The sequence below is a fragment of the Pteropus alecto genome, unplaced genomic scaffold (genome assembly GCF_000325575.1).
Source record: "Pteropus alecto unplaced genomic scaffold, ASM32557v1 scaffold25, whole genome shotgun sequence".
NCBI classification, from domain to species: Eukaryota; Metazoa; Chordata; class Mammalia; order Chiroptera; family Pteropodidae; genus Pteropus; species Pteropus alecto.
The window spans coordinates 36,708,467-36,724,048 of NW_006441955.1; the positions used below are offsets into that span (position 1 = coordinate 36,708,467).

At 34.2% G+C, this 15,582-nt stretch overlaps 1 protein-coding gene across 1 annotated transcript; it reads right to left on the minus strand.

The window, feature by feature from the left end:
• Positions 1-494: 494 nt before the first annotated feature.
• Positions 495-15,576, minus strand: GCLM (glutamate-cysteine ligase modifier subunit). Its single transcript, XM_006919423.3, has 7 exons — positions 15,391-15,576; positions 11,394-11,459; positions 10,013-10,097; positions 8,201-8,260; positions 6,932-7,134; positions 5,656-5,770; positions 495-1,339 (listed from the first exon to the last, which is right to left on the minus strand). The coding sequence occupies exons 1-7, from the start codon at positions 15,514-15,516 to the stop codon at positions 1,170-1,172; spliced, it is 825 nt and encodes a 274-aa protein (XP_006919485.1). The 5' UTR covers positions 15,517-15,576; the 3' UTR covers positions 495-1,169.
• Between the last annotated feature and the right edge of the window lie 6 nt (positions 15,577-15,582).

Genomic DNA, 15,582 nt, shown 5'->3' on the forward strand with positions numbered 1-15,582 from the left:
TATCGGTTGAGATACAAGAGATTTTTGAAGAACTTTTCAAAATAGAATTAAGGAGACCTATAGTGTATATCAAACGTCACAACTTATTTGCTGTTATCTGGTTCTTAAATGAATGAGGAATTATATCAAATAATTTATAGTCTCTTCTAGCTCTAAAGTTCTATTATATCATTTTGCTTTTAAATAATTAAGACCATATTTCAAATAAAGTTGTCTAAATAGACAACGCTTGCCCTAAATTAAAGACTTTTTTCACCCATCTTCTGGCTTTTAGTCCTTTGCAGTTAGTTATTAGTGGGGAACAAATATCACATACTTAACTGATTCTTAATCCCTGTGCCCCCCCTCTCTCCAGTGCCCAGCACATGGTAAATGCTCCATACTCACTGGATATTCTTGAATGAGTAGCAAAATATTAAGGATGGATCAAGAATTAAAAAGAATCTGGAGGTGATAATAGTTGTAAACCCCCCAAACAATAATTTCAAAGCTTCTAATCTCTTTTTTAGATTTACTTTGGTTTGTCTTTGTAAAGAACAGCAAGAGAAAATATGGCACAAGAATACAAGGTTATATCATTATAGGTAAATTACAAACAAGGTTATTAAGCAAACTTAAAAAGATTTGTTTCTATCCATGTACTGAAGAAATGAATTTTATTTACACTTCTAAGTAGATTCCAGATACTCCATTACTCTGAGATATAATCATCTTATCAACAGGAAAAATATCTTCCAGTATTTCAGTTTTAACAATTGTAATTAAGTTGCTTAGTTATACTGTAGAGTAAGAAGCAATTAATGAATTTCTTGTAAATAAAAAATATGTATATACATTACCCTGATGCCTAGGCCAAAATATATCTAACAACAAAATTTCTTGATTTCTATCAGTCATAAAAATAAAGGAAAAATATATTGCAAGTATTTTCTTTACAGACAATTTCAATTAGAAAACAATAGTTTAATGAAAACAATACAGTGGTTCATGTGAGTGAGCTGATATGGAGGCAAGAAAAGTATTCAAAACTTGACATAACATATTGTGAAATATAACGAGAGAATATCTGCCTCAATGACACTGTGGTGATTAGATTTTTACACATCTCAATTTTTTAATCTTATATTCAAGGAAAATACAATTCAGTAGGTTATGATCCTAAATCATAGTTAAGAACCCCTTCTTTTAGCTTGTAAGATGTAGCCTTTTGATTTGATAATTCCTCTGCTTTTAACAATGACCGAGTATCGTAGTAGCCACAGTGGCACCCACTCATGTGCTTGAATATCAGGGATGCTTTCCTGAAGAGCTTCTTGGAAACTTGCTTCAGAAAGCAGTTCTTGAAACAAACAAACAAAAAACAATAAATAAGAACCCATGGTTAAATTTGAGAACAAAAGCATTTTACTATTTAAGAAAGCATGTAAACATAACAAAAGAAACACCTCAAAACAGTATATAAAATATGCTTATCCTTAATGTGTGCTGTGAAACTGAACCAGAATATCAGAACCATCCAGGCAGTTCTTCAGAAAGTATCTATACCTGTACCCCAGCCTATTTAATTCATAACATTTGGTGACTGGAGACTGGATATTCGTATTTTTTTTTGAAGATCTCCAGGTGATTCTTATGTACTGCTAGAGAAAATATAGAAAAGTACAAAGAAGAAAAAGTTATCCATTTATCTTATTGACCAGAGACAGACCATTTCCATTGCCATGTATTTCCTTCCAACATTTTTTCTTTTTCAATATCTCAAAAACTAGGAATTATACTGTAGTTACAGCCTAATCTACTTACTTTTCCCACTTATATTATGAATATTTGCCATGTAAGTAAATAATCTGTGAAAGCATGACTTTTAATAATTTTCCCAATATTACATTGTATAGATATCATAATTTATGTTTATTTTTGGCTAAAAAAATCAGGTTTTTCCTAACATTTTACTAATAAAAATAATGCTATGATGGATATCCTTAAAATGCATGCTTGTCTATGGAATGACAAGGTCAAATTACAAGTACATTTTGAACACTTGATACATAGTATATTGACAGTATCTTTACAGAAAGGCTAACCTTTATGCTTCCACCAGCAGTTGATGTTACAGTGCCAATTTTACCATATCCTCAGGAACACTACCAATCATTTAAAGAATCTTTGTCAATGGTTATCTTTTAATTTGCATATCTTTGATTAAATCATTATTTTCTAATTCCACATTCACATCTCAGCCCTCTGCTACTGCTCTGATGTACCATTCCCCTCGACACTTCTTCGTCTCTAGCCACGTTAGCCTCATAGCTGTTATCTTAAAATCCTCAAGCACATTCATACCTTGGGGGCTTTGCGTCAGCTGCTCTCTCTTCCCCGAACACCCACATGGCCCTCTCCTTCTTGCAGGTCTCTAATTAATGTCACCTTAGCAAGGAGGTCTCCCAGACCTAGATACCCTAGATAAAACAAAATCCCTAACCTGGGCATTCTTCCTCCCTCAGCCAACTTTTCTCCATGGCATATACCACCATTTATCACATGTAATGTTTATATATTATTGTTTGTCTTCTCCCATTAGAATAGAAATTCTGTGAGGGTTGGGATTTGTCTGATTTGGTCCTGTATCTCTAGTATTTAGAAGCAATGCCTGGCACACAGTAGGTGTCTGTTGACTAAATCACACAATATGGAAAGATTCCACTGGGGTCAGAATCAACCAACAGATAAAGTGACCATCTATACAGTGTGATTTGGGAACACTAAAGGGCCCATTTGCCCCAGATGAATTGCTGTGATATTTAAATAGCATCAATAGTAAACTCTTAGTAAATATTAGCTATTATCATGTGCTGGGCACTTTTCTCAGTACTTTACATGTACTTACTCATTGAATCCACACGTTAACTCTATGAGATCGGTAATCTCCCTTACAGGGGGACACTGAGGCAAAGGTTAGATAACTTGCCACAGCTAGTAAATGGTAGTTTTCATACACAGAATGCAAATGTCTCTTTGGAAAGGTAACATTAACATGGATTTGTTTATTAGGTAGTCTAACACAGAAGAAACCTTAAGGGAATAAGGCATAATACAGATTAGATTTAATGGGGGTGGAGAGAGAGAAAGCAAATAAAAAGGGGAAAGTTCTAAATCAGGATCATCTTCACAATTTTATCTTGACTGTAATTAACTGTTGCCACAACTTCTAGGGCAAAGAATAATGGAAAATAAACACTTTCTGAGAAATAAGGGTAGTTTTAGAACAGAGTTAGGGCTTTAGGGGACTTATAAACAAAATTCTATTTTAGATGAAAAACAGAGTTAAATATTTTACAACTTGATCGATTTTTAAAAACTTTGGCACTGTGGTTGAAAAAGGGGTGTTGTAATAAATCTAACTGAAAGTAACCTCATTGGGTGATTTGATCATAAATTCCTAACTGGGTGGGTCATTCCTAACCGGGAGGTCACATCCCAGGCATATAACCTCTTTAAAAGTTTTATCTTTGCTTTAAGCAAGCCCTATCCATTGTTTTTGTGCATCTAGAGTAATATATCTTCAAACGCCTCTTTTTCAGACCCTTCAGAAGCCTAACCATCCTCAACAGAGCACATTATCTTGTCAACTATCCTGTAATTCAATCCCTGCACTGCTTTATCCCTCTTTCATGTATTCTTTCTTACATTCCCTCAACGTAGAATAAAAGACCCACAAAATTGTCTTTCTCCAGAGCATCTGAGATCTTGCTTCCTGGCTCTGTGGTCAGTTTGGCTCATATAAACTCATAAAAATTCTCTATAGCTTTGGATGTTTCTTATGACAACAGCATAAAATCAGCAAACTATGCTATTTATTAACTACATACTTTTAATTCAATTGTTAATTCCTTAGAACCAGTAAACACAACAAATCTTTTAAGAAAAGAATTGCTTCATTTATAGATCAGAGTGTCTGAAGATTCATTAATGGTATATACAGGATCAGCCTATAATTTCTAATCAAAGGGTTTTAAATTAAAATTTATAAAAAAACCAAGTGTCAAATTGTCAGTAAAACAAAAACATGCAAAAAGGATTAAATTTCTCTTCTCATGTACATATGCAATATAGTTTGCCATAACAATGGTATTTTAGCACATAATCCACATACCAACATTTGATAAGATAAAACAAAATACCATTAAAACACCTTAGTCTTTTTCTATTTCCTTTCCTACCAGAAAATGGATATAGTATTTTTCAAGTGGAGGTAGAACGGGATACAGGCCCAGCTACTGGTAACAACTACTACTGGTAATAATTACTGTTGGAAAAGTCTGGAAGAGTCCCTGACACAAAGTAAACATAAGCTGATATAATATCTGCCAAAGTAAACATAAACTGATAGAAAGTTAAAATTTAAATGGTTAATATTACAGAATGTATCAGCAATAGCAATTCTTTGTTCAAACTTTGCCCTATGCCAGTTGGGTGACTTTGACTAGTTTCTTAAATTCTGAAGCTCTATTTTCCTCATCAATAAAATGCCTAGTTTTGGCTGTTTTAAGGATTACAGATAATTTCTCTGAGGCATTTAGCATGATGCCTGGCATTTGATGAACAATAACTATTAAAACCCCTCTTCTTAAAAAACAGTGAAAAATGAGAATAGGGCAGACAGCTAATATAAATAGTATAAAGTCTTAAGAGGTTATCCATAAGCATCTTGAAAATAAACTGAATCAAACAACCAATAAAATGCCAGGGAAGTAAAAGCTGAATGTTTTTTCTCCTGGAATCATCTATAGCATATAATTTCCTCCAATATTTATTAAACTAGAACTTCAATAAAAATGTCATGGAGAAGGGAGATTTTGGCCAAGTGGGGAAGGAAACGAACTGGCACGTGAGGGAAGAGCAGTGCAGTTCAAAAATGTCACGGAGATTTACAACTTTCACAAGATATTTATCACTTATAACTATACCAAAATATTGTTTTATAGAGCCCATATATTTACTAAGCAAAATGCCTCCTCTGCTTCCTACGAAACAGTGAAAAAATGAGAATGGAGTAGACTGCTAATAAATAGTATGAAGCATAAAACATTCTCTTCTCAGCCTTCCTAGTTCTCTTGTAAAATATTGACAGAAAAATTATTCTACAGAAGGCAGACAAACCATTCTCATTAATCAAATAATGTTTCTGATTAGCACCAAACAAATGTCTTGATAGTAATGATTAATAAAATACCTAATCAATCACCTATTCTAAGATGCTTAAGTTTCAAGTTAAATTTTATCTGCCTCTTTTTCTAGATATTTATCCTCTTAAGTGGCTCTTTGGTACAATCTTCGCTGTACTAGACAAGATTATATATACTATTTAGAATATCTTTGAAGATGTTTTCTGTGTAGCTTAGTATTTATAAACCTCAACAGACTGATGTTCGGGAAATGATCCCTTCACTTTTTTTCCTATTAGTACAAAGACAAAACTGAAGCTTTCTGAAACCAAAATAAAGGCATATAGGTTTTGAACTAACAGTTAAGAATAGTTCTAGGTAACAGCACCGTACATTTATCATTGTACACAATTAGAAATTAAATTTTAACAAGTAGCATTTGTAAGATAAAAGCTCATGATCAAATTCTGTAAATGAAAATCTGTCTCACCTTTTGGATCATTATGAGTCAATAGCTGTATGTCAAATTGTTTAGCAAATGCAGTCAAATCGGGTGGCATCACACAGCAGGAGGCAAGATTGACTTGATTACTATTTGGTTTTACCTAGAATTGAAAAAAAGAAATCACGACATCTTTACTAAATTAAATACTACAAAAAGTTGAAAGCAATACAAGGACTCAATTTTAGAAAATATGAAATAGCACTTTCTATAGTGCTTAAAATTTATAAAATACTTTTACATGAATATGTTTATTAATGTTTGCTTTTCTAACTCATGTAAGTGGTAACAGAGAAAGGAAAAGAGCTCTAGGAGAGGAGAAAGCCATATAGTACTATACTATTAAAAAGTCTCCTGCTAGAATCTGCAATCAACTATGTCTGCTTTGGAAACAAACCTGATTCTAAGTTTGATGGTTCTGGATATAGAGGAACTATGTCTTAAAGGTAGAGGATCAAATACAAATGATAAACACATTTAATGTTAAAGTATAAAATATGGTAATCAGATACTATTTGAAAATGAGAAGAATTAGATAATTTTTAATAGCTCCTTTGGTTGAATTATAGGTACATTTGGATAACCCAAGTCTCTTCAGCATGATCTTAGCCACGTTCTGGCTACCACCAAGTCAAAGGGAGAAAGGATGACACTTTCTCTATCTAGGGTCTTCCTGTCCATATGAAAATGAAAGCTCTAAAAAGGACAAGGCTGGGTGGGGATGAAGTAAAGGGAATAAAGAAAAATACAGAGAGTAAGGGTAAAATACTAGTGAGCTACTTCCCTAACAATTTGTAAGTTATTAGGCCAGACAGTGGTGGTGATTAATTTATGTATCCATTCCATATCAAGTTGTATGAACTAAGTCTTATATATCTTTAAATAACAGTTAGCAAAATATGTTATATATGATATTCCCTTACTTTGAAAATTAGAACCATGGCCTAATAATACCTAAAGAAAAATGTAGTATTTTAATCACATAAATAAAACTGAAGGAAACAGCCTTAATTCATGTTTAATTCATATTTCAACACATATATTCTAGTATTTTTGTCACTCATTTTAAATGAGATTAAGTTCAATCAGACATATATTTGAGAAAAAAATCCAATGCTGTATATAAAGCCTGTCTAAAAACTCCCACATTTGGAACAGTCACCCCACAGTGAGTGTCCACCATGGGCATGATGCTCAACACTACACAGCAAAGACTGTAAAAGACAGGTCTCTCTGGAGTGCTTGTGATCGAGCTGTCCTTTACCTGGGCCCACTGATACAGCTGTTCCAACTGTGTTTTGTCTAGATCAGAGGTACCTATAGCAACAATCTTTTTACTCTGAACTAAGTTTTCTAATTCCTCCCAGTAAGGCTGTAAATGCTCCAAGGAGAGATTAACTCCATCTTCAATAGGTGGTGAAGCAATGATCACAGAATCCAGCTGTGCAACTCCAAGGACTGAACAGGCTGATGTGAAGGAAAACACAAAGAAGATAAATGTTTGTTACATAATAAAGTATTTCTAATGTCTTTCAAGCATCCCGCTGAATTCTATCCATATAGTTTACTAGTTTCCTATATAACAGATTATTTCATTCAGTTTCATAATTTATCTATCATTTAGAATATTTACATTTTTTAACAAAGTATAAGTGGCCATTCATCTACTTGGTCTGTGTGGGTTTCTTTGACCTGCCTCTGGGGAACTCACAGCTACTACAGGCTTCCCTTTCTGGGGAAATAGGCCTCCCTGTTTCTTAGGCCCAAGGATTTTTTGGTAGCTTATCTTCGTAATATTTTCTTCTCTAATTCTACTATCTCATATGGATGATCACAAGAATTCTGACCTAGTAGTCTATAATTGGTAGTCATAGCAAAGAATAAGCTTGAGACTCTGAAAAACTGAATTTATGGTCTTAATCTATAGAAGTAGATAATTTAATTTCTATAAAAATAATTTAAGAGCTTATTTTTAATGATTATTGCTCGCTCCACATTTATATTAAAGAGCTAATTATTTACCTGTTCAATGTATATAAATACTGGAAAAATGTTTTCAAAGAAAAAATACTGAATAACTGTAACATCACAATAACCTAAACCAGGTACTGAAAATAGAAAAAAAATGCTTTGCTTGTTTGTTATTGTTTTGGTACTTCATTTATAGTATCAAAAAGACTAAGAATGTGATTAAGGAGAATTTCTAATTCCAAACATAGAGTTAACATTTAATTATGTTATATTTTTTACATCCCTCTTATATATCAAAATGTGACCCTACATAAGTTGATACGATTCTATAGAAATTGTAAGAAGTTAGGCTAGAACTTTAAAAGGTAAAGATGGAATGAGCCCATTTTCTTTATTATGTGGACCTAAACACAAGATATAATTAAATACCTACACTAATTTAAAGTCCACTATGAAGGAGGGAGGTAGATGGGGTAAAAGGGGTCGAATATGTGGTGACATTAAAGAATTAAAAAATAAATAAATAATTCCACTATGAAGATAAAAATTAAATTTTGCTTACCCATGTCAACTGCATTTCTAGTTGATGATGAAGAGTTTGACCCTACAATGAACAGTTTTGCTGGGTAATAAAGAGAACACAACTGATTATGGCATTCTACTATATAGTATTAACAATGGTAACAATACTAAGATGACAGTTAATCCTGAATAAATTATTTTTCTTTCCTAGTCACATAATTTTACAGTTTTCATTTTAAGACATAAAAGAATATTTCCATTATAATTTTTAAATTATATGATAGTTGCCAAAAAATGTTTGTCCAAACAAAAAATCAAATATTAATTTCCCATTTGTTAGAAGGCATATCGGATAAATATAGAAACGAATTATGCAAAATGTACATTTTTATGAATTAAACATTAATGGAGCATGTTACTTTCTCCAATAAATAAAAACCTATATATAGGCTAAGTTAAAATTGCTTGTAATGAGAACAGAAAAAAAATCCACAATCCCGCCTACCTAATAATTAAAAAAATTTTTTTAGATACTATCTTCTAGTTCTTGGTCATATGAAAGAGGGTATAACATTTTTTCTACTTCTATTTGGCTTACCATTATGTAATAAATATTTTTTTACATCTCTATGCAGTACTTAGTTATCTTACATTTTTTTTTTTATCATAGTAGCAATGTATTCACTCTAGAAATAAGGACAACTTTTAAGAGCTCTAAGATGGATCTAAACCATGATGAACCACATACAATCTACTGTGTTGCTTTTACTTCCTTTTCAATACAAACAGCAATGTGAAATTAACAGAAAGAAATGAGTTTTGGAGTCAAGTAAATCTAGATGGTTCAAACACTTACTAGCTGTATAACAACTTTCAAGTTATTTAATGTCACTTGTACAATGAGGATAATTAACCTACCTTGTAGAATTGTTTTGATAATTATAAAAAATATAACCAAAAAATGCCAAGTACAGTGCTTGGGACAAAGCAAGACTCAGCAAATGGTAGTTATTATTGCAGTCAAAAGACAATGCTCTATCTCATCTTTCATGTCCATTCCAATAAAAATAATAGCCACAACACAACCACAAATGGTAATAAATAGCTACCTAGCACTTTGTGTCAAGCACTGTAAGTGCTTCTTTTGTTATTTCATCTTACTTACAAAGAAGCCTGTGAAACAGATGCATCCCCATTTTTATAGATGAGGAAACTGAGGTTTGGAGAGGCTAAATCACTTGTTAGCTCAAGATTATATCAGTCTGCATACCCGGGAATTTCAACCTCGTCAAGTTCAAGCTTTTAATGACTGCGCTATGCTGACTATAAGTTGAGAGCAAGAACACTGCATCTTTTAATTTCTTGAGTTTAGCATAGTCTCTGGAAACTTGTCACTTGATACACTGTTGAGTGAGTATAATATGTATTCTATTTCTCTTCATGCAACTTGTTGCCCAGACTTCTTTCTATATTCCCAGGTAATCTCAGCATTGTTTGACAGTGTTCCACCAGAGAAGGAGGACTTCTGCCTGTTTTGGGTAGACATTGTTCTTAAGATTTCCCTTTATTCTTTCCCTTTCCTCTACCTTAATCTGAAGTCTGACACATAAACCATTGTGAAGAACAGCAAAGTGAAGTTCTATTCTGATTCCACTGAAGTATTCAACACTGACTTCTTATAACTCTAAGAGTTCACATTAAAATTACATTACAAAAGAATCTTTATGTTCCCCACACTTAGTGACTGAGTTGCTCATTGCCAGAAGCAAAGAAAGGCTTACTCCTGTGCCTGACAAAACCTCGCTGTCACTTCCACTGTATAACGTAACAAATTATAAAGGCTGGACTTTACCAGAAACTTTCATTTCTTCTCTTTCATCAGGATTTATCTTTTCTACTGCATGAGATACAGTACATTCCAAGACATCTGGAAACTCCTATAATAAACACATAATGTTTATAATAAATATAAAATTAATGTTTCTGATTAGCTATATATTTTCTATTGTCCAGAATGCCCTGTAGAAGCAGAGAGCCCATAAGATAACAGGGTCCTTTACCTGAGGTCTAAATGGGCTTTATAAGGTTTGTAAAGCCCTGAAATAAAGGTAAAACACTTGTGTGTGTGTCCATTTTCTGGGACAAAGTGTCTCATTTTGATCAGTTCCTGGAGAGATGCATGATCAAAAAAACTCAACAAATGGGGGGTGAGAGGCATGAAAAAAGTAAGAACCATTAGTACAGTAGATAATTTTATTTAGAAAAGAAACCAATGAAAAATAATATTATCCATTCTGGATACTGACATGATGAAAACTTTCTACATTAATCACAAACATTTTAAACTAAAACATTTTTTTTTTCTGAGTGCAATTAAAAAAAGGCCATTCCAATGCATAATGAATTATTTATGAGGAAAATGATAAAGTGTTAGCACATACATATCAGAAACACATTAATAAATATTTACAAGATTAAAACAAAGTAAACAGTGAGGTCCTTCTCACAATTCTTGAGCATATTACAATGTCTGGCTCATATAAAGGGTTCAGTAAGTGTTACGAAGTCATGCATAAATAGAGTAAATGGTCATTTCAGAGAGAGATTGATAGTAGATGTTAATAAATGTCTACATAGTAGCTATCAAGTTATAAACTTACAGTATGCCCAAGAATGTCAAGTACATGACTTCTTCCATACTTTTAACATAGTCTATATAATTTGTTATGTGCCTCAGGCTGAGCTGGATCTCAAAGAGTGTTTTACAGACAGGAGTTCTGTATATTAACATTTATGATAACAGACATCTATTGACATTTAATGAAACACAGTTCCTTACTGTTTTACCAGAAACTGACATTTTAAAAATTATTTCTAGTGACTATATTATTGGAGTGATATTCTACCAAGGTAATCTATCAACCCAAACTGTCTGATAGATATTCCTTCACTAGACCAAATATAAGCTGGAACAAAATACATTGTGAGGAAACTGGTGGGAATTAAGCAAAGAGAATCCTAGTATCTTGTCTAGTTGAAGAGCTGACTACACAGTCCAGATTTTCTATTTTCTGCTTAAGCCTACTGAGTCAGACTGCCATCTCAGCATATCAGCCAGAGGGAGTTTTATGCGAATTGCCTATTTGACTTCCCTGTCAAAACTAAGGAAATTACCTTCCTGCTTACTTCTCTTCCTTTGTGGACCACGTAAATTCCTCATACACATTACTCACCCTGACCAGATCAGGGCTGATCTGGGAGCTCCACTCGTTCAAGGTCTTCTGGATACAATCTCGAAGCTGCAAAAGAAATGCAGTTTGAAACTATTAATCAAACTCTGTACATTTTTCTGTACTTCTATGATAAGAATGTATTCTCTTAAGCTGGAAAAAGATGTCAATAGGAAATACCATACAAATCGAAATTAATTCTACAAGGTTTTTGTTTTCTTCAACAAAGATCAATTTAGATCCGTTTTTTGCCCTACTCTTAATTCTCAAATGTTGATGACCTACATAACATTTACAGTAATCTAATTACTTTTAAAGTATTTTTGTACCAATAAAAATTTAACTTTTGAGATATAAAAGCATTCATAAAGAAACAAAAAAAAATCAAGAATAAAGTTTATAAATAGAGAAACATGGCATCAAGCCTAGGCAGCCTGACTAGAATTAATATTAACTCCAATGCTATATTTCTCAAAGACAAATGATTCTCTGAATGAGGCAGAGGAACTCTTATATCAGATTCGCCTATGGTGTTTATTAAATATTTAAATTCCTGAGCCCCAGCCTAGACCTGCTTATTCATTCTACAAGGGAGAACTTCTCTTTTAACAAGCATCCCAAGTAATCAATATGTACTCTAAAATCTGAGAACCACCATAGTCACATCTTTCAGAAGTCAACTTGCATAATGTCAGTCCATTATGTCATTTCCTAACACTTAGGTTCACTTCCAACCTGTCTTCAGTGTTCTCTTATATAAACAAACAAAAAATTTTACACTAACATTATAGTATATTGTAAATTCATTAAAGTGTTTACTCATCTTTCATCTCTTCTGTCAGTATATTTCAAACTTATTTATGACAGTGGTCTAAAGTAAGACATACATTCACACAGTGAGGGAGGGCCTACATACATGTAACAGAACAAAAAATTTACAAAATGATATTTATGTTCCCTACATGCCAGGCACTCTAACAGCTTCTATTCTATTAATTAGAAAAAAATATACTGCTCCATGACTCACTAAATTGATTCAGGACTACTAATGGGCACTACTTGGAGTTTGAAATCACTGCCTTATAAATATCCAAGGGCAGGCACAGTGCTTTGCATTCTGCAGACAATCAATGAAAAAAAAAATGAGCAAGTAGAAGCAAGTCCCTGAATTGCAAAAGCACTTTCCTAATAGCAACAACAGAGACTAAACTTCTGAACTATCTAATGTATGACTGTGTATGATAAAAACTGAAACAAGCACTTTAGTGCTTATATCTTAGTACAGATAATTACAAGGGACAATTGGTTTATCAATTTAAGAGCTCACAGTCACCTATTTAAGATTTATAATACATAGAATAATTTTTGTACTACCCACAATAACCCACGTGAATTCAATTTACAAGGTCTATATCTTTATGAAAAATATATTTATAATGAAATTTAAGATAAAAATTAGTTGATAATGATTCCAGACAGAATTACAAGTGAATATTTGTTTAAAAATTAGTAAAAGTTGAGGCAGCAGGACCAACTGGAAGTTAACAATTTTATCAGGAGTGCTTTGACTCCAATCATGAGAGAATGTGAAGAAATCTTCTTCTGGAAAGATGGCTCATTTGCATACTTAAAGCTTTCCTGGTAAATTCCTCAATTTAGGAAGATAAATATATTTTCAGAGTAGTTGCCCCCTTCTTGAAATCATTTCTTTAATTAATCTCAAAATGTCAGGACAAATCATAGAACGGTCCAATGCTACGATATGAGAAATTCATTCACTATATCACAAACCTAGTGTTTTTGTTTTTTAAAAAATCTTTTATATGTTATCTGTATTGAGTGAACACTAACCTTTGTTCTTGGCTCTCTTCACTCCTATCACATACACATAATATCACTGAAGGTAAGTATCATAATATAGTGTATCATTAAATCTGGAATTGTATAAGAGTTTTAAAAATACCACATGATTTAACTGGTCCAATACCCATACAACAAAGAACTGAGCAAAACAGTCCTATAATAGCTCATTATAAAAAAAAGAAAAGGTTTGATTTCATAAAATTCTAGTGAAACAACATATCTGGACAGAAATCATAGAATAAAAGTAAACAAACATTAGAAGTAGAAGAGACCTTTTAGAAAATTTAATTCAACTTTCTACTAAACGTATAAATTTTCTCAATGAGTGATTTATTCAGTTTCTTTATTCATAATGAGGTTAAACTGTTTCAAGTAGCATATCCCTATTTGAAGCCCTGGTTGTTACAGTTCTTTTTTACATGGAAACAAAGCATGCCCCTCCTATTCTACCCAAGAGGTCATATTTTCCCTATAATATGTTGCCATATCTTCAAGTGTTCCTCAAATGTTTTCTAATTTCTTTAGTTTTCTCCCCCTTATGCTGCACCCAACATAAAACACACATAACAAAATTAGTCTTTTGAACAAAGTTTTTCAAACTGTGGGGTGTGACTTATTCCTGAATTAAGAAATCAAGTTTCAAAAAAATTTAAAATAGGATAGGTAAAGTCAGAAGATACAGTATATAGCAAGGGTTAATATCCTTTCATGAAACCTTTGAAATATATAAAACTATGAATTGGATTGCAAGGTAAATGCATTTCTCACTCTGCAGTAAAAAATTTTAACTTTGAATGCCACAACCTTAGTGTTGTAGTGAGATAAGAGAGAAAATTTCACCCATTATCAATATACATGCAAAATGGTGTACTGAACCAGTCGCATTGGAGGAAATTAAAGATTTAGAACTACAGAAATATTTATCTTTGGGAGAAACAATCTCAGTGGGGTGGCTTGAACAAAACAAGACATACAGATTAAGCTAGAACCTGGACATAGAATATACTATAGATTCTGATTCCTATTAAAATTACAACCAAGAGTTCTCATCTCCTGATGGGTGGTCACTCCCAACACCAGACCTGGGCACAGGTCCAGCACATACATACTCAGAGGGATGCCATGTACTGCTGCACAGTATATCACCATTTTACACAAAAAAAGCAGAACCTGCCTAGGAACACAGCTGACAACATCATATTATGACACAATTTAGGACATTTTTTCTTTTAATCAAGATTTGTTTTATCTTTCTGATCGAACTAGAAAATAGGTGAGATAAATTGCTTGTATGGTGAGCGTTTTCAATGTTATCTTTTAATGCTCACAACGACCTGATGAAGGTATTATTATGCAACTTTAAAGTTACAGACTCAGGGAGAGTAACTTTCTGAAAGTCACAGAGCTCCTAAACTCAAGGTTTGTTTTATTTATTGTTATTTTTTAATACTAAAATTGTCCCATACTACCAATATGCCTCAGCAATTAATTGTGCAGAGTCAATGATTGTCTGCTCAGGAATGACCAGCTACGTCGTAACAGATATGTAACAAGTATATGATTCCAGATTCACCTCTGCCACTTCAAACTAGCGATTAGTCTTTAGGCAAATAAACTAAGGCAGATGAAATCTTCGGCAAGAAAAAGATATACTTTATTCCAAAGAATTTAGTCATTCGCCTCACAGCAATAAACTTGTCAACATCCTAAAAGCTAAGTGAATCATTACTACTCCATCTGAATCCTCGAAAAACTAGTCTCTGAACTATTTTTCACCTGGACACATTGGGAGAAGGGAGCGGGACCGAGCGATGGACTGGCCGGCCCCTTCTGACTTCTAGCCAGGGAGACCCATCGGAAAACGTTCGAGAGTTTGGATGGATAGCAGCCATAAGCACGGATGCAGGCGTCGCTCTGTGGGAAGCTGCACCTGCCAAGTTTTTTAAAGACCCGCTGACCCCAACAGCAGCTTTGGGTGTGATGTCGCGCCGACAGCAACCCAGCTTTCTCCTGCCAGCGGAGCCCAGGTGCGCGCCGGGCCCGACCACCCGCCCTGGCCTCTCGCAGCCGCCCGGCCGGGTCCGCGGCCTGGCCCCGGAGCCCCGCGTCTCGGCGAGTAACGCTCGCCCGCCCTCACCTCCTCGCTGTGCGTGGACGGGCACTTCTTCCGCAGTCGGCCCCAATTCAGCAGGTTCCCCGTCTGCAGGTGCAGGGTGCGGGCCCGCGCCAGCAGCGCCCCGGCCGCGCGGCTATCGGTGTCCATGGCAGCGGCCGCCGGCGGGGGCCAGGCGGCGACGGGGCTGCAGGCGGAGAAGGAGGCCTCCTCCCC

Bases quoted from the DNA above. Each gene is read 5' to 3' on its own strand.
- GCLM (XM_006919423.3), bottom strand. From the start codon at position 15,516: ATGGACACCGATAGCCGCGCGGCCGGGGCGCTGCTGGCGCGGGCCCGC. The intron at 8,261-10,012 runs GTAAAGTCCAGC...TTTATTACCCAG, and splicing joins AGAAGAAATGAAAGTTTCTG to CAAAACTGTTCATTGTAGGG. The intron at 1,340-5,655 runs GTGAGACAGATT...GTTTGTTTCAAG, and splicing joins GACTCATAATGATCCAAAAG to AACTGCTTTCTGAAGCAAGT.